General features: G+C 42.0%; 1 protein-coding gene across 1 annotated transcript in view; it reads left to right on the top strand.

Annotated features, from left to right (window-relative positions):
- Nucleotides 1-22,992, top strand: part of LOC137321828 (venom phosphodiesterase 2-like) — a 138,777-nt gene extending 115,785 nt beyond the window's left edge. Inside the window, exons 20-24 of the mRNA XM_067984532.1 lie at nt 11,567-11,699; nt 12,678-12,752; nt 14,959-15,091; nt 19,394-19,550; nt 20,114-22,992. Coding sequence (XP_067840633.1) covers nt 11,567-11,699; nt 12,678-12,752; nt 14,959-15,091; nt 19,394-19,550; nt 20,114-20,284 — 669 coding nt within the window. The 3' untranslated portion in view covers nt 20,285-22,992. The remainder of the gene's footprint in view (nt 1-11,566; nt 11,700-12,677; nt 12,753-14,958; nt 15,092-19,393; nt 19,551-20,113) is intronic.
- The last annotated feature ends 479 nt before the right edge of the window (nt 22,993-23,471 follow it).

Raw genomic sequence — 23,471 nt, 5'->3', positions numbered from 1 at the left:
CACTGCGGTCACCATCTGGTGAAGTGGAGCAGAGATACAATGATGTTCGTGCTTCCACCAGAGTCACCGTGGAGAATATAGAGGCAGACTAAAGCAGAGGTTCCGTTATCTGAATCATTCAGGGGAAGTCCTGCAGTACAATCTGGCAGAGCTCTCCAGGATCACTGGCCTGTTGAGTGCTGCACAACCTAGTTGTTGACGGGGGGCCTGCCTGTGGAAGAACAATAAGTGGAGCGGGCAGCGGAGGACCAGGAGTTTCTTCCTGCCAAACCTCCATGGGGCTCATTTGCATACCAGTCAAAATAATATTGGTGAGAAATTCATGAAGTAATTTGAGAAAGAAATGAGAGAGAAGCAGTGTTTGCAACTTAATTGTTCGTCACCTAGAGTGCTGTTGAACAGCTGTTTTAAAAGGCTGCATAGAAATTTCCTAGCGGCTCAGCTGCTTACATCTGTTCTACACCGTTGCTCGCACCAAGAGATATGCAAATAAACATACCCAAGAAACAGCTGCATATCTCCCTCTAGAGGTCAGCGGCAGATGTAATACTTTTTTAATTTAAAGGCACAACGGCAGTGTAAATCACATCAACCTGCAACATTTGGAACAGCTGGCAAACAGCTTCAAATTAGCTGACATTGTCCCAAAAAAGTTGACAGCTCAACAAATAATGTACAACTTAAAATCAACCCTGTATAAAGGCCTATGACCAAGGCCACTGTTTTAACGCAACTGAATAAATTAAATTCCTTTTTATTATATTCAGGATCTTTATTTGGCTTTGATATCACAATTCAATTTGTTTTTCTGTGAAAACTGAAATTCTGTGATCTCACATGTTATACAAAAGGAAGTAATGACATTGAGGTGTAATGGGACATGAACTTGTTAAGACTCAAGCTGCAGATGTACTAGAATTCCATTGGGGATGTTATAGCAAAAAAAATTGTGTAGTACACAAAATCTTTTTGTAGTGGTAGATTTAAAACTTTTTGAAGGGAGGGGTGAACTCTTGCAAAATTTACTTCTTAGGAGGTCTGGCTCCCCTCCAAATAATTTTGATTTTTGCATGTTTCTGGTGCATTTCCAGCATTTTAAAGTGTACCGTGACTCAGAATGATTTATTCTGGAATGATGTATATAATATATTAAATATTAAAATAAATTAGTTGTTATGTGTCACAAATAACTCTTGATTTTTGAACCATCAGAAGGTAATGCTCAGTGAGCCTAATACAGCAGGCCTATATGTATGCAGGTGCCATAGCTGAATGAGATAACAATATGAATAATAATGGTCTGTAGGCTGATTTACAATATTATTGAAGATAATATCAATAACACAACATTTTAATACAAAAAACATTGGGATGTAAAGAAAGTAACAACTTGTACTCCTATAGTTCTCCTCAAATGCAGGAAGATGCTTATTGCACTCCAACTCCTGTTGCTTGTCAAAAATGAAATAATAAGGCACCATTATAGCAATACTTGTGACATCATTGTAATCATCTGCAACATCTCCACTATTTAGAAATTCATTTAGATCAGTTTAATTATATTTGGGCCATCTTGTCCAAGCTGCAGAGATTCCTTAACTCTCTTACTTGCTACTTAGGTGGGAAATCTCCACTTGCTTTTATCTGTGTTGCTCCATTCCTGTTCTTGTACCTTCAAGGAGAAATCTCACTTATATCTTTGCAAGCTTGTGTCTTTTCTTTGTTCTCGTATATTGGTGCCCATTCCCATAGTGAGATTTCCAGGCCTCACGAGATCTCAAAATCCTGCATGCTTGAGCATGTGAATGCTGTTACACACAGTTGGGGAGGCAGCAGGGAAGTTAGAGGGAGGGGAAATTCCCAAGAGAGAGAAAAATGTCCCTAATCTTACTTACTCTACAAAATGCAATAACTTAGCTATTCCCTTCCATCCCACGTCCCCAGAACACAGACTTTAGTGATAGAGAGAGGGGTTGGCCCAGAATGAATACAGTAGATTCAAAGTACTTTCAGTTTTATGACAGGATTTTTAAAGTAAAGTGCTGATGATTTCATTATTTTTGTGGTGGGATTCAGCTGACCGAGATTAAGAGAATATACATATTTTCAAATTAGAAGTCAGGTGCAACAAGTGAAGGGGCAACTTTGAGCAATATGATTTGTGTTGTATGTTTTAAGGATGAAGGATCACATAGCAGTTTTGTTTGATTAGTCGCTCAAATCAAAAGATTGATACCATTCTGTGCAACCACTTTCTGTGTGAACAAAACCAATATCCCATAACTGAGGTTTTGCAATCTACTGATTCCTTTTTTTTTAGAGACAAGAAACATAAAAATGAATTACTTATAGCTTTTATAATTGTAAAGAATCTTACAACACCAGGTTATAGTCCAACAATTTTATAACCTGGTGTTGTAAGATTCTTTACAATTGTCAACCCCAGTCCATCACCGGCATCTCCACATCATAGCTTTTATAATGTTACAGCTGTCGTATTGTCAGAATTTTAAAGTTTCATAGGACTGGGGTTCTAATACTCTTGTTATAGGAAAGCAGTGGTGTCACAGAGATATTACCATACTCAAAGAGAAGCATACAATCACTTTCTCCCCAGACCAATTGATGCCTCTAGATCAGTAAAGGTCAGACCAAGTTAAGGAACAAGGTAACATAAACGGTCAGGGAACAAACATAGTTATAGAACATGAGTACAAAATGACTGTTAAAGACAAAGGGAGGGGAACAATGACTAAAAACAAATTAAATTGCCTGTACAGCAATGTGCACAGCATCCGAAACAAAACAAGGGAACTGGAGGCAATAATTCATAGCGAGGAGCCAGATGTGGTAGGGATAACTGAAACATGGTTACATAAGGAACAGGACTGGCAATTACATATTGCAGGATATATGATGTATTTAGAAAGGATGGGGAAGGAAGAAGGGCGTGGGGTAGCTGTACTAATTAGAGACACCATAATGGCAATAGAAAAAAGGGACGTAAGTAACATTAAGATAGAAACAGAATCCATATGGATTGAAACAAATGATAGGAAGGGATCGATCACGTTAATAGGTATATTCTACAGACCACCTAATAGGGGAAGGGAAGCGGAGGAAGAAATATGTAGACAAATCTATGAAATGAGTAAAAACCATCTAATAATAATGGTGGGAGATTTCAACTACCCCCAAATAAACTGGCAAGAAGATGTGGGAAAGGGGAAAAAGGAATGGAGTTTTGAGAGTGTGGACGTGACTCCTTTCTTACCCAGTATGTGAGAAGCCCAACAAGAGAGGAATCACTGCTGGATCTAGTAATGGGAAATGAACCAGAACAGATGAGCGAAGTAAGTGTAGGAGAACATCTAGTTAATAGCGATCACAACATATTAATGTTTAAAATAATGATTGAGAAAGTCATAAGTAAGACAAAGACCAAAGTAATAGATTGGATAAATGATCATTTTGAGGGGATGAGAATGGAACTAGGGTAGGTAAACTGGAAAAAAAATTTGACAGACAAAGAAATAGAACAACATATTTAAAACGGTGATCAATAGAGTTCAGGAGAAATATCTAAAAAGCAAGGAGAAACTAGCCAATAATGAAACACCATGGATGAATAAAGAGATAAGGGTAAAATTGAAACTAAAGAAAAAGGCATACTCTAAGTACATTGACAATAAAGGAGAGGATGACAAAAGGAAATGTGTAAAGATTAGGAAAGAAGTCAATAAAACAATTAGGAAGACAAAGAGGAATTACAAGATTAAATGATCAAGGAATATAAAAAGAAACAGTAAAGTATTCTACAGACACATAAAGAACGAAAGAAAAATCAGAATAGGGATAGGGCCACTAAGGGATGGACAAGATAAACTCACAGGTAATGACAGCGAAATGGCAGAAATATGGATAGTTACTTAGTCTCCCTGGTAAATACGGAGGCTAACAAGGTGGGCAGGACATTAGAAGAAGAGATCGAAAAAGATAATAAAACATTTAAGATAGAAAGGGGGAAGTAATAAACTAATCAAACTTAGGGAGAATAAAACCCCTGATCTGGGTGGATTGCAGATGTCCGGTGAATATTAAAAGAAGTTAGGGAGGAGATAGCAGAGGCACTATTACATATATATAAAAATTCATTAGAAAAGGGAATAGCGTCAGAGGACTGGGAGACAGCTAATGTTATTCCTATATTTAAAAAGGGAGATAGAACAAGTCCAGGGAACTATAGACTAGTTAGCTTAACGTCGGTGGTAGGATAGATAATGGAATCTTTACTCAAAGATGTAATGGAAAGACACCCAGAAAATGAAAATATAATGAAGAAAATCAGCACGGATTTCAGAAGGGAAGGTCATGCTTGACAAACCTTATTGAATTCTTTGAAGAAGTAACAGAAAAAGTAGACAAGGGTAATGTAGTAGAGGTAATATATTTGGATTTTCAAAAGGCCTTTGATAAGGTACCACATTGTAGACTCATGGCTAAGGTCAGAGCATGTGGAGTCAGGGGACAGGTAGCAGAATGGATAGCAAGCTTGCTACAAAACATATAATAGAGAGTTGTGGTTATGGGTAGCTATTCAGAATGGCAAAAGGTAGGAAGTGGTGTTCCACAGGGATCGGTGCTGGGACCACTGTTGTTCACAATTTACATTAACAATTTGGACTTTAGAATCAGAAGTACAATTTCAAAATTTGTGGATGACACTAAAATGGTGGGGGGGGGGGTGGTGGAGTGTAGTTAATACAAAGTTAATACGGGTTCCCCAGTGACGCACTTAGATGCGCGCGCAGCCGGAAGGATGCCACTTAAGGTAATTATTTAGGTACTTCAGGTCGTTTACAGACCTGATTAACATGAGGGGTGGGATTTTCCAAACAACTGAGACTGTTTACCGTACTGGGGGAAACACTCCCAGTTGAAATGGACGAATTGCAGCCATCAGCCTGTGGCAGCCGCAAAGGTCCATTTGACAGGTGGGGGGGGAGACCCTCACTCATTGTAGGAGGCCACTCTGTCACTTTGGACAAAGTTTGGCCTCCACCACCCTCCTCCTAACAACAAAATTCACCAACTTGCACACTTACCCCGGGGTCCAGACACATTTACCTACCCCTCGAACGTACATCTTCCGGATGGGGGCTGCCGTAGCTGCAGTCATGACCTCGGAGGACGAACAGCATCACCAGCCTCACCGGCCACGCCGTCCACCTCTGACACGTGAGCTCCACAACACAGTGCTGTGACACATCCACCTGCACAGCAGGAGGGAGGGCAACCGCAGAGAGAGATGCGTCGCAGAGGGCACTACCCTCGCCACAGGGTCCACAGACCGAGGTTCAGCTTCCTGGACCTCTCTGAGCAGCAGTGCATATGGAGGCTCAGAGTCACTCGACATGTAGTTGTGGACATCTGCAGCCTCCTTCATGCCGACCTGCTCCCGGCTGGCCCTGGCATCATCTTCTTACCTGTTGCTGTCAAAGTCACCACTGCCCTCAACAACTTCTCCTTTGCATCCTTCCAGGGTGCCACCGGGGACATCGCCGACGTCTCTCAGTCGTTTGCACAAAAGAGCCCTGCAAATACACCTACACCCACTCTGCAGTGACACAATGAGTGGCATCAGTTGTGGGTCTTCATTGTGATCCTCAGGAAAGGGCATTATTGCACAAACCAGACAAGATTCGCAAAGACATGGCAGTAGTGGTGACAATATAATATGTGATGTGAGTTGCTCAAAAATTAAATATAAGTAAAAACTATGACAAACCCTCAAACACCCTTGTGCATCCCCTTCATGCTCGCGACATGTTTGCCTTAAGCTTCCTACTGCACATATCTGATGCATGCCCTGTGGCTGCAGCACAGGCAGTGGCAGGTTGAGTGAGGCTGACTGTGAAAGAGATGCATGAGAGGGTGAGTATGGGATAGAGCCATGAGATTGTATGAGGATTGGGTTGAGTGGTAGTGGCGGGATGAGTACTGGCAAGGTGAGTAAGTGCAGGTAAGATGAGGATGAGCTTTGAGTGGGTGTGAGGAGTGATGTGACAGAGTAGTGTTGGCAGTGTAGAAAGAGATGTGGGGTGGGGGCGGTGATGTGGCAGACGGAGTGTAGGGGAAAGAGTAAGTGTACTCACTTCGGCTGACCTACTTAGGTCATTGGAGCGCCTCCTGCACTGTATGCAGGTGGGCGATATGTTGGTGGTTCAGGTGACCTCCTCTGCCACCTCGAGCCAGGCCTCCGTGGTGGCAGAGACAGGCCACTTCCTCCCGCCCGCTGGGGAGAAGATCTCTGTCCTCCCTCTTCTCCTCACCCCATCCAATAAGACCTGGAGTGAGGCATCATTAAACCTGGGAGCAGCCTTGCCCCTGGGCTGCTCCATGCTGTAATTTTGCCTATTTTGTGCAGCATCAGTCAGTGGAGGACTGCCCCTTTAAATAGGACTCCTCCAGCTGACAGCCTGTGATGCGCCTGCGCAGTCCACCCGCTGCGCAGCTTTCCAGCATGAAACCCGGAAGCAAAGGTAAGTACCTTCAATCAAGCTGCGATTGTGTGCGGAGCACCCCAATTTCACTGGGCGCATTACCCAATAAATCCAATAGGGAATTCAGCAGAAACTTCTTTACTCAAAGAGTGGTAAGAATGCGGAACGCGCTGCCACAGGAGTAGTTGAGGCAAATAGCATAGATGCATTTAAGGGGAAGCTAAATAAGCACATGAGGGAGAAAGGAATAGAAGGGTATCCTGATAGGGTTAGATGAAGTAGGGAGGGTAGTGTGGAGCTTAAACGGCGGCATAGACCAGTTGGGCCGAATGGCCAGTTTCTTTGCTGTAGTTTCAATGTAATTCAATGTAATTCTTATTTCTGACTGGCTGTAAAAGGTGCACTTCTGAGATAGATCTTCATAGGTCATAGATTTTGTAAAGATGCTCATTCCTATTTCTTATAGGATATATCATGTGTAAAACATGGACTAATGGTGTCTTACAGAAATATAACGTTGCGATGTGAAAAATACTCCTTGTGCAGCCACAGGCGGAACATTTGTGGTAACTGCTAAAATGTATTTTAAAATAAGTTTTAAAGAGCTTGCACTTAAGGTCATGGAGCTTTTTATTGCTGCTCTCGAGTTATTTGGCCTAACAGCCAATGGTGTATTTTTAATTTTACCGTCACTACCCATTGTGGATCAACCAACAGTCAGGTGTGGTTCCTAATTCTGCAATATGATTGGGAAATGAAAAACCTAGTCATACCAGACATCACCCACAGTTATAAAGGTGCTGGGTGAGTCTTCTACCCATCAACAGATGGGGGCCGATTTTCGGGTGACAGGGCCAGGGGTGGGGGGGGCTCCGAAAAGCGCTAAAATGCTGAGCGGGTTCGGAGCCCAGCTCCAACCTGCTGACTTCCGTGTTCCCCAGTGACACGTCCAGGTGCGCGCGTCTCCTGAATGCGGGAGTCCCAAATAAAGCCGACGGGATGATAATTTGCATAGTTTCTCCGATAGTTGAGGCACTTGAACAACTTGATTGACTAGATATTTTGGCAGGGGTGCAATTTTGAAGCATTCTCAGCGTGTTTCCCGTGCTGTGGGAAACACTCCCTGTTGCAACAGACGTGTTTCAGCCAGCAGCCAGTGGGAGATGCAAATGCTTACTTGACAGATGGGGAGAAAACGTCATTTATTGCAGCAGGGCACTCTGTCACTTCAGACAAAGTTTTGGCTGCAAGACCTTTGTGTTTTCACTTAAAATTCTTACTTTCCACCCAAAACTCTGCTATGCAAACATATTTAACTACTTTGCGGACCCCCTCAAACTCACTCCATCAGGATGGGGGGCGCCAAAGCTGCATTCATCACTTCATCCGAGGACGAGCAACATCACCGGCCTCACCAGGCACGGCGTCCACCTCCGCCACGTGGAACTGCACAACACCGTGCTGTGCCACAGGCACCTACACAAGAGCACGGAGGGCAACAACAGAGAGAGCGACGTCAGAGGAGGCACTACCCTCGCCACAGGGTCTACAGACCGAGGCTCAGCTTCCTGGACCTCTCTGAGGAACAGTGCATACGGACACTCAGAGTCAGTCGCCAGGTAGTCGCAGACACCTGCAGCCTCCTTCATGCCGAGCTGTCCCGGCTAGGCCGAGTAGCATCTCCTTACCAGTCGCTGTCAAAGTCACCACTGCCCTCAACTTCTTTGCCTCCGGATCATTCCAGGCTGCCACCGGGGACGTTGCCGGGTTCTCTCAGTCGTCTGCACACAAGTGCATAAGGCAGGTCATCGATGGCTTGTTTCGCAGAGCCTCGCACTACGTCAACTTCCCCATGGACGACCTCAGCCCGACGGAGAGGGCAGTGGGATTCCACTCTGTGGCTGGCTTCCCACGGGTGCAGGGTGTAATCAATTACACCCATATAGCAATACGAGCACCTCAACATGAGTCAGGACTGTTCATCAACAGAAAGGGATATCGCTACATCAACACTCAGCTCATCATGATCCTTCATGTGTGCGCCAGATACCCTGGCAGCTGCCACGATTCCTTCATCCTCCGGGAATCCAACATCCCGCCCCTTTCCCACGCACCAAACACCCGTAAGGGCTGGCTCCTTGGGGACAAGGGATACCCCCTACACATGTGGCTCATGACACCTCTGAGGAACCCCATCACCGACCAACGGCGTCGATATAACGACAGCCGTATCGCTACCAGGTCTACAATTGAGCATGCTATAGGGCTGCTCAAGATGCGCTTCAGGTGCCTTGATCATTCTGGGGAGTGCTTCAATACGCACCAGACAGAGTGGGATGCATTATAGTCGTGTATTGTGCCCTGCACAACATGGCACAACAGAGAGGGGTACCACTTGAGGAGGCCCCATCCACATCTGCCACCCAAATTGAGGAGGAGGAGGAGGAGCAGGAGCAACCCATGGGCAGAGCAGCGGCTCACCTGGCTGCTCATGTGGCCAGGGAGCCACTGATATGTGAACGGTTCTCCTAACATCAGACAGTGTGAAGAGTCCAGTCCTCACCACCTGGACAGAGCAGCGGCCACACCAGCACCGCCACTGCACAAAACAGTCCTGCAACTACACATACACCCACTGTAGAGTGACCCAATGGGTGGCATCAAGTGTTGGTGTTCATGGTGAACCTCATGAAAGGACCTTATTACAGAAGCCAGTCAAGAATGGCCAAGACGTGGCAGTAGTGGTGACAATAATAATAATATGTAATGTGAGTTTAACAAAAAGCAAACAGAAATAAAAAAAAATATGACCAACCGTCAAACACCCTTGTGCATACCCTTCGTGCTTACAAAATCTTCGCCTTTCGTTTCCAACTACTTCCATGTGGTGCTTCCCGTCGCTGCAGCAGAGGTAGTGGCAGGTTGCTCTTGTTCATGCCCTGACCGATTAGATGCTTTGGGCCTACGTCCTCTAGGTTTTGGTGCCTGTGAGGGCCCCTTCACAGACTGCTCCATCTGCACCTTTGCAGGGGCAGACTCGGCCACCTGGAGAGAAGGCAGCATTGTGGGTACTGGTTGAGAGGGGGGCAACAGGTGAGATGTGGAGGCGCTTTGAGTAGCCTACTCCTACCACTCTGCTGGACAACAGTTTGGAGGACATGTGTGAAGCCTTGAAAGGCCAGTGCTAGTGTATCTGCCTGCCTGTTTAAGGCGGCAGAATGTTGTTCACCCTGAGTCCAAATGGCCGTTGTCAGGGCCTCAATGGACTATTTGTGAGCCGTACTTGAAGCTCCATGGAGGCTAGCCTTCTCTCCATCGCAGACATTCCTGCACTTACCTGCGTCACTATCTCAGAGATGCCCTCACGTCCCCGTGACAGTATCTCAGAGATTCCCTCCCGTATCTGTGCCACCATTCCACTCATGCAGGAGTTGGACTCCTCCATCCTCTGCGCTATTGTGGAGAGTGCGCGTGGCACCTGCTCCAGCACCTCGCAAATGTGCTGCTGCCCCTCGATCATTCTCTTTTTATAGGATGGCCCCCAGGGTTCAGCATCTATGTCCAGCTGAGCAGAGCCTGGAGAAGAGTGCTCCCACCGACGCGGACTCTCCACAGCTGCCCCTGCCACCAATGTCTGCTCGTGCTCACCATGTGCCACCCCAACTAACTGCGGACTGAGATCCGGCTGGTCCTCTGAGGAATCGTCCTCTGCCGTCACAGCGGTCGCTGAAGGCCCTGTAAGAGAACAGAAAGCAATATTAAGCATGATCACAAATGTGTCATGATGCGATGAGCATACTGAGGTGCTGAAGATGGTGAGGCATGTTAACATCAACTCATATTGTGTATGCTGAATGTTAAGGTTCTGTCACCAGACGTTTGTTGGGTCCAGTCTCGGCGCCTCCTGCTCCGCGTCTGTGAGGACAACTATATGTTGTGGCCCCCCTCCGGTCCTCGCCCTCTCCCGTGCATTCTGGGCTCTCTTCTATAAGGGGAGAAAGTACAGATGCGTGAGTGAGTGATGGTGACGTGGCCAACCGATGAATGCATTGGTTTGGGTGAGGCTGACCGTGAAAGAGATGCATCAGAGGGTGAGTATGAGACAGAGCTATGACATTGTATGAGGATTAGGTTGAATGGTAGTGATGGGGTGATTAATGGGGAGGTGAGGAAGTGCAGATAAGTTGAGGATAAGCTTTCAATGGGTGTGAGGAGTGATGTGATAGAGTAGTGTTGGCGGTGCAGAATGAGTTGGGGGGTGGGGGCGGTGATGTGGAAGACGGAGTGTAGGAGAATGAGTGAGTGTACTCTCTTTGGCTGACCTAGTTAGGTCATTGAAGCACTTCCTGCACAGGATCCAGGTGCGGGAGACGTTGCTGCTGCTGGTGACCTCCTCTGCCACCTCGAGCCAGGCCTTCTTGGTGGCAGAGACTGGCCACTTCCTCCCGTCCGCCGGATAGAAGACATCCCTCCTCCTCCTCAGCCCATCCAGCAGCACCTGGAGTGAGGCATTGCTGAATCTTGGAGCAGCCTTTCCCCTCTGCTGCTCCATTGTGGTCTGTGGGTCTTTTCTCCAGGAGCCGCCATTGGAGGACTGCCCCTTTAAATAGAGCTCCTCCAGCTGACAGCCTGTGATGCGGGTGCGCAGTCTGCCCGCTATGCAGCTTTCAGGTGGCATACCTGGTTAAGTGGCTCCAATTGACCCGCGATCGCGTGGGGAACGGACAGATTTAATTGGGCGGGTTACCCACACACCCAAACGCCCCCCACCCCCCTTGCCATCACGTCTCCCCGCTAATATTAGGGCCCATGGAGTATTTGTGCTGATTTCTAAAACGGAATATAAAATGCATTATTTTATGGTAACTATTATAAAATTGCATTAGCTGCATACTTTGTCACTAATGAAAAAGTAAAGAGCAAAGTTCTGAATGAGAGTTCATCCCTCAATGATTTGTATGTTACATTGACCTAAGGAATACTGCTCAGCTTATGATTGATTGAGAACCTTCATTGCAGAAACTTCATTGCATACCATTGTTTTTCTTTTGTTTTGCTAACAGCAAAATCTATTTACTCCTCTGCCGGACATTCCAGACTGTGTGCTTGTTGATGTTCGAATTCCTTTTACCACGAGCCAAAGTTCATATTACAGTGAAGATCAAAACATAACTCACGGGTTCCTTTATCCACCCAGTAAGTGTAGCATTGACTTGTATCCTAAGTACGGGTAACTCTTGAAATACCCCAGATTTTCACCAACATCTGCCTGGAGATTTCATTGCAACTATGACACTTGTGCAAGCTGTTGTTTCATATCTATAACGAGATGTACCTTTAAACATTAAAAAAGATTGCCATTGTTGCTTTCTTGATGATGTTTGTGGATGGATTGCTGCTGTTCACATTTATTGTTGTTACAGTTTTGGCTGTCTGAATTTAAAATTTGCCACATAGGTTTCCTCTCTCCAACAGCTGTTCCTGAAAAAGTTTCACAGCACTGTAATAAAATTACCATATTTCATCACAGTTGCAAATTACAGTTCTATGGTGACATGAAGGCCTGGATATTCTTTGGTAAAAGTGTCCATTTTTGGGCAGGTTGGCGGTGGTAAGGGAAGGAAATTGAGGTGGGGGAGGTAAACCTTGCCCCAAAATAAAAGCCAGTCAGTGAGGCCACCTGCCCTGAGTCTGCCCCACCACACTTACACGTGGACAGTTAGCTATAGATTACTTGACCCCACTTGGTTACTGCCCCTATGCTACCTGTAAAAATCTCTCCGAGCCTGCTGCTCACCCCGGTTCTCCCCCCTCCCACCTCCCCATCCTCCCAGTAAAATTAATCCATACGAGTTAGTTGCCAAATTATACCAGAGGTGCCCATTCAACAAGAAGACTGTAATTCTTTCTAACTGTGTGCTTTTAGAACTGTGCTGAGGGTAACTAATTGAAACAATAGTGTGAGATACCTTGTTTTAAGCTATTGTTAATTAATGATACATGAAGAAGTTTTGCACACAGAATAAGAATTACTAAACTTATTCAGTATTATGTAGACTATATCTACATCCAGTTTTGACAATGAATAAAGCAAAAACAACCAGACAAATGTGCTTTCATCTGTAACAAGCTTCAAACTGATAATTTTTAAAAACATGGTCACTTTTTATCTAGACTTGCAGTCAGGACAATATCAATTTGAAGGTCTATTCATCAGCAACCTTGTACCCATGTACAAAGCCTTCCAAAGTAAGTATAGAATATCTCTTATTACATGATACAAACTGTCACAATGGAAGATCAATTTGCACATTGTAATTTATTCTGTAATCATTATGATTATGTGATCAATTGATGATTTCATTGTGCCCCAATTTGAATTTAAGTTGAATGTGCTAATTACCTGCACTGAAGCATCATTTAATATTCTCACTGGCTGTGCTCAGAAGTAACTGTAATCCTAACTAAAGGAGCCATGATGTGGAGATGCACGGTGATGGACTGGGGTGGACAAATGTAAGGAATCTTATAACACCAGGTTATAGTCCAACAATTTTATTTTAAAATCACAAGCTTTCGGAGATTATCCCCTTCGTCACCTGACGAAGGGGATAATCTCCGAAAGCTTGTGATTTTAAAATAAAATTGTTGGACTATAACCTGGTGTTGTAAGATTCCTAACTAAAGGAGGTTATGGCATCGGGTGTCTTTATTCCAATTCTGATGATTTACAGGACATGTACTCTCCTGCTGCCCTTGACTCATTCATATATTTGATGAAAACCAATTCAGGTCCACTTATACCTCTACAATTCATCACTAATGATGAAATGATCTTGCTTAATATATTATACCAATATACATAAAATCTAAAGTGCTGAATTTTCTGAAATAATAAGTTAATACCACTCAAAAGTCAATTCTTTAAAGTACTACATCAAGTGGCAGCAGTGTACAAACATAAGAAGGCCAACAGATTGTGTAACTTCATCTTGGGATTCTAAAACCTATTTAATATTTAAAATTCACTGCCTATTGTATTCTGCTGTTTGTTGTTATGTAACTGCAGTTGAATTTGTAGTTTAGTGAAGTCATCCATATCATCATATCTATGACATCACTAAATAATTAGGTTTTTTAAATGCCACAGTCCAGTGACAAAATGCTTTTATTGCAAAGGTTGAATCCTTTTTAACCCTTTCATAAGCTTCTGTACAGAGAGGGGTAGATTTTAACTATCGGGTGCCCAACAGGTGGAGAGCGCCGCCCGACCGCCCAACCCTGCAGAAGGGAGGGCCAGTCCATTTTGAGGGCCTGGCCTGATTAACATAGCGATAGCGAGCTGTGGGCACCAAACGGGCACCCTGCTGCAGCTTGTCGATTCCGGGCCAGCAGGAAAATAGGCCCAGGGCAGGGTAGGCGGCAGCGGCCCACATTCTTTTGGAGCCCAGAGGAGCATCCCTACTTCTGGCCCCATAAAAATAATTTTAAAATAATCTTTTTGGTGCCGCTTCTGCTGCACCACCCCGTAAATCTGGGCAGAGTGTGCATGGCCTACACTCTGCCCAGTTCTTTGTCAAAATTACAACCGGTGTCCTATGTACATAATAGGACCCCGATCTGTATATTAAAAGACCCTGCTGCCTAAAACAGGCAGGTGCTTTGGCCACCCAATGGAAGGTGCCTTTGAGGCTGGCGGCTGCTCGAGTGCCACCGTAAACAAGGTGGTAAGCCATTTTCGAGCTGCTACCCCCCGTTCACAACAAGTAAAATCTACCCCAATAGGTTTTCACCAAACCGGATACCTGGAACCCTATATGTAAGCTATTCACCTAGCCCACCAAAGCAAAATACTCACTGTACCTTTAGAGCAAGGAATTATACACAAGGCTAGAGAGGCGGTTAAATACAATTGTGGATCATACTTTTTTAATGAGAAGTCTGATTTGAGGTTTGGAAACATATCAGATACCATAAATGAACACATAAGCTTCCTACTGAATATTGAACCCTCGACACCTTGGGCTACAGTTATACTGAAGCTACCAATCTCCGTTTCTGTAGAGTGTGATGTGCAGCTGGCTGACCAGAATTGTACAGTAGCTGTGTGTTACATTGAGGCTAGACATCTGATTCAAGGCATTTCACTTTTTGCGTGGAAGCTTCTATGAGTAAAGGATGATTTGGGCACTTGTGCAGTTTCTGTCTATTCTTTTCATTCCTGGGCGTTTGACTGGTAGAAACACAGTAATTACATAAGCTGAAAGTCGCTGCTCCCAATCTCTACTGCAAGTAAGTAAATACATTACAAAAGATTTACTGGAAGGCTTCCTTAGCTCCAGGAAAAGTTTCATAGTGGAGTACCTTTACAGCTATCTTGCTCACTTTGGTATTTGTGCACAATAAAGCTGCACAATGAAAGACGTTGTGAATTAATTGTTTTGTTATTTGACAGAGATATGGAATTACTTTCACAATGTTTTGCTGATGAAGTATGCTATACAGAGAAATGGCATCAATGTGATCAGTGGACCAGTGTTTGATTTTGATCATGATGGACGGCCTGATACTCTTGACATAATCGCAGAGTAAGCAGTTTCTACCACTTTTCAGTGTTGCTATGTTTCATAGATTCCCTGTGCCTTTATATAATGGCCGAAATATACTGGTCTTAACTTAATCCAGAGCAGACACTAATGAATTTGTTGTCATCTGCTAATCTCCATTTCCCCTTGTGGCAGCATTGCTGAAACTTTAATATTAAAATATCTGCAAGTGATTTTATGTTTAATAGAAACATTAAAAAGTCAAAGATGAGAAATGCAAGCCTTTCAGCTCATTGAAGCCCATTTCTCCAGTATCATAGTATGTTACAGCACAGACAGAGGCCATTTGGCCCATTGTGCCTGTGCTTTGAAAGAGCTAACCATTAGTCCCACTCCCTTGCTCTTTCCCCATAGCCCTGTAAATTTTTTCCCTTCAAGTATTTATCCAGTTCCCTTTTGAAAGTTGCTATTGAATCTGCTTCCCCCACAATTTCAGGCAGTGCATTCCAGATCATAACAACTCTCTACGTAAAAAAAATGTCTCCTCATGTCGCCTCTGGTTCTTTTGCCAATCACCTTAAATCTGTGTCCTCTGGTTACCGACCCTTCCGCCACTGAAAACGGTTTCTCCTTTACTTTATCAAAACCTTTGGTTCCTGACCATTTTGCCACTGGAAACAGGCTCTTCTTATTTACCCTATCAAAACCATTCACGGTTTTGAACACCTCTATCAAATCTCTAAGGAGAACAACCTCAGCTTTTCCAGTCTCTTCAGATAACTGAAGTCCATCATCCCTGGTAACATTCTAGTAAATATCTTCTGCATCCTCTCTAAGGCCTTGACATCCTTCCTAAAATGTAGTGCCCAGAATTGAACACAATACTCCAGCTGAGGCCTAACCAGTGTTTTATAAAGTTTTAGCATAACTTCCTTGCTTTTATACTCTATGCCTCTATTAATAAAGCCCAGGATCCCGTATGCTTTTTTAACAGACTTCTCAACTTGTCCTGCCACCTTCAAAGATTTGTGTACATATACCTCTAGGTCTCTCTGTTCCTGCACCCCCTTTAAAATTGTAGCATTTACTTTATATTGCCTCTCCTCATTCATCCCACTAAAATGTATCTCTTCACACTTCTCTGCGTTAAATTTCATCTGCCATGTGTCTGCCCATTTCACCACACTATCAATGTCCTCCTGAACTCTGTTGCTATCCTCCACATTGTTTACTACATTCCCGAGTGTCATGTCATCTGCAAATTTTGAAATTATACCCTCTAAACCCAAGTTCAGATCATTAATATATATCAAAAACAGTAATGGTCCTAATACTGACCCCTGGGGATCACCACTGTATACTTCCCTCCAGTCTGTAAAACAACTGTTCACCACTTCTCTCTGCTTTCTGTCCCATAGCCAATTTTGTATCCACGCTGCCACTGTCCCTTCAATCCCATGGGCTTTAATTTTGCTAACAAGTCTATTATGTGGTACTTTATCAAAAGCCTTTTGCAAGTCCATAGACACAACATCAACCGCACTACCCTCATCAACCCTCTCAGTTACTTCATTAGTCAAGCACGAGTTTCCTTTAACAAATCCATGCTGACTTTCATTTATTGGCCCATACTTCTCCAAGTCCCAATTAATTTTGCCTGGATTATTGTCTCTAAAAGTTTCTCCACCACCGACGATGGGCTGACTGGCCTGTAAATTGCTGGGTTTATCCTTCTCCCCTTTTTTGAACGGGGTGTAACATTTGCAACCCTCCAGTCCTCTGGCATGCTTCCATATCTAGGGAGGATTGGAAGATTGTGGCCAGAGCCTCTGCAATTTCCACCCTTACTTCCCTCAGTAACCTTGGATGCATCCCATCTGGACTGGGTGACTTTTCTAGTTTGAGTACTGTCAACCTTTTAAGTACCTCCTCTTTATCTATTTTTATCCTATCCAATATTGCTACTACCTCCTCCTTTACTGTTACATTGGCAGCATCCTTTTCTCTAGTGAAGACCGATGCGAAGTATTCATTTAGTACCTCAGTCATGCCCTCTGTCTTCACAAGATCTGTTTTGTCCCTATTCGGCCCCATCCTTCCTTTTACTATTTATATGTTTATAAAGACTTTTGGTTTCCCTTTTATGTTAGTCACTAATTTGTTCTCATACTCTCTCTTTGCTCCTCTTATTCCCTTTCTTAGATCTCCTCTGTACTTTCTGTTTTTAGCTTGATTCTCTACGGTATGATCCTTATGTTTATCATAAGCCTCCAATCACCCAGCCTAGCATCCAGCTGCATTTTTGAAGGCCCCTTATGATTTTGACTATTACCTTACCTTACCTGGTAGATTATCCCAAACATTTATCAATGTCTGAGTAAAGAGATTCTTCCTAATATATTTTAAAAATTTTCTTTCACTAATTTAAATTTATAGTTGTAGTGTCTGCCTTGCCTAACTTATCGTGAAGTAATGTTCTAGAATATTCTGTATTCATCTTATCTAGAACATATAATACCTTGTATAGTTTGATGAGGTTTTCCTTAACCTTCCCTCTAAACTCCAGAGTTTAAACTTATTAAATTTTTTCTCATAATTTAGCTCCTTTCCACTTGGGATCGTTCTTGTTTCTTTTCTCTCCTGTAGCTCCATTACATCTATGTTTCGAAGTGTGGTGATCAAAATTATACTTAGTACTCCAAGTGTGGTCAGACCAGTTCATTCTAATGTCTCAGTGTAATCTTTGTAGTCCTTTTTGTAAATATTCCTGAGTAGTCACATGGATAGTGGGATGGAATGCTGAGAGCAAGAGTAAATTAATGTTTTCAGGATGGCAGGATGTGGGTAGTGATGTCCCCAGGGTTCTATACTGGGACCTCATTTGTTTTTATTCACATAAATATTTTGACATAGGGACAAGAGTAATGATATTGGAGTTTGCTGATGACACCAAATTAGGGGGCATGGCAAACTATACAGGTTAGAGGAGTGGACATCTTGGCAAATGCAGTTCATTGCAAAGGAATAAAGAAAAATGAAACGTGTACACTAAATGGTAAAACTTTTAAGAGTGGAAGAGCAGAGAGATGTAGGGGTGCAGTTTATAGTTCTTCCAAAATGAGAATGCAGATAGAAATGGTCATATGAAAGGCAAATGGGATTCTGGGTTTTATGCATTGGGCATTGCATATAAAAGGAAGGAAGTAATATTGAATTTATTGAAGGTATTGGCTAGGCCACAGCTGGAGTCTTTCAGATTTCTGGTACCCCATTATTGGAATAATATTAGAACCATGGGTTTTGTAAGTTTGCACTACATCTGAGTGAATCAGAGTAAAATACACACATGAACAATTAGTGATCATGTATTAACTATAAATAAACAGCTATTTTTGTACAAATTATACAAAGAAGCCTTGGTGAGTTGCTGCAATGCATGTCGTAGATGGTACACACTGCAGCCACAGTGCGCCGGTGGTGGATGAGATGTCAATCAAGTGGGCTGCTTGATGAAAATGTGAACCTGTCCACTTTAGCAAGAGGAATAGAAAAGCAGTATATTATTTAAATGGAGAGAGATTGCAGAACTCTGGGGTACAGAGGGATCTGGGTGTCCTAGTACATGAATCACAAAAGTTAGTATGCAGGTACAGCAAGTGATTAGGAAGGCAAATGGAATGTTGTCATTTATTGCAAGGGGAATGGAATATAAAAGTAGAGATGTTTTGCTACAGTTGCACAGGGCATTGGTGAGACCAAATCTAGAATACTGTGTGCAGTTTTGGTCTCCTTATTTAAGAAAGGACATAATTGCTTTGGAGGCGGTTCAGAGAAGGTTCACTCGACTGATTCCTGGGATGAGGGGGTTATCTTATGAGGAAAAGTTGGACAAATTGGGCCTGTATACACTGAGGTTTAGAAGAATCAGAGGTGATCTTATTGATCTTACTGAGGGGACTAGAAGAGGTAGATGCTGAGAGGATGTTTCCCCAGGTGGGAGAGATTAGAACTAGGGGCTACAGTTTAAAAATAAGGGGTCACCCATTTAAGACTGAGATGAGGAGAAATTTTTTCTCTCAGGGGGTCGTGAGTCTGTGGAACTCCCTTCCCCAGAGAGCGGTGGAGGCAGGGTCATTGAATATTTTTAAGGCTGAGTTAGATAGATTCCTGATTAACAAGGGAGTCAAAGGTTATAGGAGGTAGACGGGAAAGTAGGATTGAGGTCGCAATCAGATCAGCCATGATCTTAACAAATGGCAGAGCAGGCTCGAGAGGTCGAATGGCCTACTCCTGCTCTTAATTCGTATGTTCGTAAATTGTTTATTTACTTTTTTTTTTAAAAAGGTATGTTAAGAACACAAACCTCCCCATCCCAACTCACTACTACATAGTCCTTACCAACTGCAATGACACAATGAAAACCCCTCTGAATTGTGAAGGCTCACTGGATGTACTGGCTTTCATTCTGCCTCATAGACCTGACAACAGTGAGAGCTGTGCAGTAAGTAAACCTGAAGCGATAGAGGTGGGAATCACTGAGAGAAATTAAGGGGGTGATTTTAAACACCAAGAACCGGTGGGTTGGGGGTGGGTGGGAATTGAAAATGGTTGTTTTTTGGGTCGCGACCGCAACCCGGCTTTATTTCTGGGTTTAACGTCAGCGCGTAAAAGTACAGGCTTCCCACTGGGAATGCAAAGTCCAAATATTTTGCAGTCACGACCGCAAGTGCACAAGTTACTGCTACAATAATTTTGGAAAATGTTTTGATGTGATTTTTTAATGAGGTAAAAGAAATTGCATCAATTTTTTATTTTAAAAATATTTTAAAAGGAACTATATGGTACTAAGTCGCTACATAAAACTAAATGTTACATAGGATCTATTCAGTCTTCCCAGTGTTGGTACTTGGCTGGTTCTAAAACCCATCAGTTTTGTTTCCTTTTACATTTCAGGGCTTTAATTTTTTTTTCTATAGAGTGATCTGCCTTAACGACATAATCTTACAAGGTTTTGATTTATATATAAAAAGTGTGTAAATTATTGAATCCTGTATTCTTTGGCAGGATGGCAAAGAGGAATCCCAGTGGGTTGAAGATCGAATCTGGGCTCACAGAGCAAGAGTACGGGATGTGGAGCTGATCACTGGACTTGATTTTTATCAGGACAGAAAACAGCCAGTCACAGAGATTTTACAGCTAAAAACATTTCTACCAAAATTTGAAGATCAAATGTGATTTGATTTTATTAAATTGCTTGTGAAGTATACAGTGACATTTTTATGTTTATAATGTATTTATTTTGTTTATGCATAAGTTTAATTATGGAATTCAGCGTGCAGTGCACTTCAGACATGCTTTAAAAAAGGTTCTGATAGCACCCAAGAGATTCAGGGCATAGAGAAAGTAATGGAAGTGTAATACAATGGAATGTATTGTCATCATTTTCATTGAGAATATTCACCTAATTTGTTTTTAACTTCAGATTATTTTTAAACAGAGATCCGTTGTTTTCTGTTAAGTTTTTTAGCACAACAGTTTTGTAGGAAGAATTGGATTGAAATAAAATAGGAAGAATTCGATTGGGAATTACCAAGTATGTCTAGGATCATGTATGTGATACCATTTGGCTTGAGGATTCATCCTACATAAACAAGTAATTCTTACCACACTTGGAAGACCTCAAGGACCTGACACAAAATTGAATGTAGTGCTTTATTTAAATACATCTATAATGTTATAATTATCAACACTAAGTTGCACTTGCAATATCAATAATCACAGTAAAAGTTTAGTTGGCAGAATCAGAATCATACAGTAATATAGCATTAGTTGGGATTACCCAATGCCAGTAACAGAATACAGTTTTCAAGATTACAGCATTTACTTGGCATTAAAGTGCAAAGTAGTTTTCAACTTAAATATCTAGCTTTAATTTATAAATACAGCTTCATGTAGTAACAGGTTAGGTAGAGGGTTCAACAGTTCAGCCGGTTTTAATGATGCACTGATTCAGGTTTTGTTAGTTTGTCTTTTGTTGTCTATTTTCTTAGCAATTTTCTTATTCTTCTTTGTTTGAACGTCTAAATATCCTTCCCAAACAATTTCTCCTCAAAATCTTCCAAGTAGGCTTCCCAAACATCATCATTTCCAAAACCTTTCCAAATTAGACATATATTAAGTTCAACATTTAATTACCAATAATTGAACATCATTTCACACAGTTGGACCAATCATAGAAATAAGTGCATTGTCCTCAATTATTTGAAGAGAAGTGATTTAGCTAGAAAAGTTGTGGATGCCAAATTAATTTGTATAATATCATAACTTTACTAATTGTTTTGTTTCATTTGAAGGATTTTGCTGCACTATTATCGGTCACAAGAGCAGGGAGGATAAAACGCTTTGAGCTAGTCCAATTAACTTTTATCTATATGATATTGTTACTGGTTGCAAGATCAAAGAAGATAAATCCCATTATCTTTACTTGAGCTAGTTAAACACATCCTGGAAAACTCAGCAATCATGGCCGGGAATTTCCTCAGATCAGCTGCCGCTCCATTGCTGTAACCTTTTTAGAAGTGCAGTGTAGATGCTGTTTACATGTGTTAAATGGGGTTTCTGCTGCACCTCCAGCAAAGTTACATAAGCAGAGCAGGAGCAGCTCTGAGGAAAATCCCACCCCATGTTTACTTTATTCACTCATGCAATTTTAACTTATTAGTCACAAGACTAGAAAAAGAAAAACCTTTTTTGTTGTTATTTTGTTTGCTCATCATTCTTGATAGTATAATTTCAGTATTGTCTGTACCATATCATTAATTGAATGGCAGGATTAACCTTAAAATTTAGCCTATAATTTGAACTCCTAATTTTATGTAGTGTACACTGTGTTATTGTTACCTGGATATTCAGACCAATTATATTTCAGACAACACAATAGATATTCTTTGTATCTTTTATTTTGCTCTTATAATGGTGGTGTCATTGCAGTGTCAATACTACCTGTGCAGTGATACTGCCCACTCATACTGCCATGTATATGTGATCAAGCACTTTTTTGGAGTGCAGTTTAACCTTCCAATGGTGGTGTATTTTGTACTGTTTGAAAAGAGCTGACTGTGCAGTCACCCTTTTACATTATTAGAATAGAAAGCTCAAATTATAGACTAAACTCGCGCATATTTGTTCGCTGGTTTGAAGATGTTCCATTTTAGTTTGCACTCAAACTAGCCCTACTATTCTGATATTACATTTTTTTCAAAGGATTGAAATTAAAATGGCCTTGAATGGACTTAGCCTTTTTATTTAATAATTGCTTATTTCCCCCTCCCTGGTGTAAAAAGTGGGTGTGGGGGGGGGGGGGCGGGGGATTTGGAGGAAGAGTTACCTTGACTAACTAACTATCCCTATCATTTATATCGTGCTTACCTTAATTAAAACCTGTCTAATGTACTGCAATAATAGTTCCAGAACTAGCACAAATTAAAAATATTTGTCCTTTTATGCATCCATACACCTATAATAGAATTGTGACTGATGTCTCTCTTAATTCCATATGAAATGCACAATTCAAGCAGTGTACCTGAGGTGGGAATTGTTTTTGTATTTCAATTTACAGTTTTTATACAGTGTATTGGTATATTTGCATCTTATTAGCTGCGAAAATGTCACTGAGAAAATAATATATTATGTTTATGAAGAGAGGGCATCTTGAGAGTTATGGCCATGCTTTTGTCACTTCTTTCTTAATATTGGTTGTTTTGAGTTGGTACATGAGACTTACAATGAAAGGGCTCAATTATAGAGCAATGTCATTTTTGGTCGTGTTCGAACTCTGGGACATACAAGGGCAACTCATTAAAGCTCATAATTCATTAAAGTGTCAACATAGCAATGACTACTCGTATGTTTTTAAAAATCAGAAATAAAAAGTTGAAATTTTAGATAGTGTTTTTGATTTTCTATGTTGTGTGTTTAAAAATTATCTTTATTGCAAGTCTCTATTAATCTCTATATAACATGGAGATTATTATCCATGGAAAAGTCTTTATTAACAGACAGATCTTCAATAGAAGAAAAATGCACTATACCAGTATTAAGGATCCTCAATTGCATTATTACAACAGCTAATTCAACCAGGGTCTACTGCATACTGGCATCTCAATGTACTGTTAAATCTCTTCTTTTTCTCTAAATCCCCAGTAAATATGTTTAATGAGATTGAAATGCTGTCCCAATTGTTTCTTGTATATCCCTTAAATTATCTAAATGGCTTGATTACCAAGTGCCTTTCTGTGATTGGCTGCTTGCCTATCTCCCAGAGTTCCATACATGCCCTTTACTGGGGCAATAGGTGAGCACTTTTGACCACCCATGTTAAAGATTTTGGAACTCTTGATGGAGAACTCCCAGATGGATCCTG

This window comes from Heptranchias perlo, chromosome 5, assembly GCF_035084215.1.
Source record: "Heptranchias perlo isolate sHepPer1 chromosome 5, sHepPer1.hap1, whole genome shotgun sequence".
In the NCBI taxonomy this organism is placed as follows: domain Eukaryota; kingdom Metazoa; phylum Chordata; class Chondrichthyes; order Hexanchiformes; family Hexanchidae; genus Heptranchias; species Heptranchias perlo.
The sequence above is the reverse complement of the archived record's forward strand: the minus strand, read 5'-3'. Positions and strand labels throughout refer to the sequence as shown.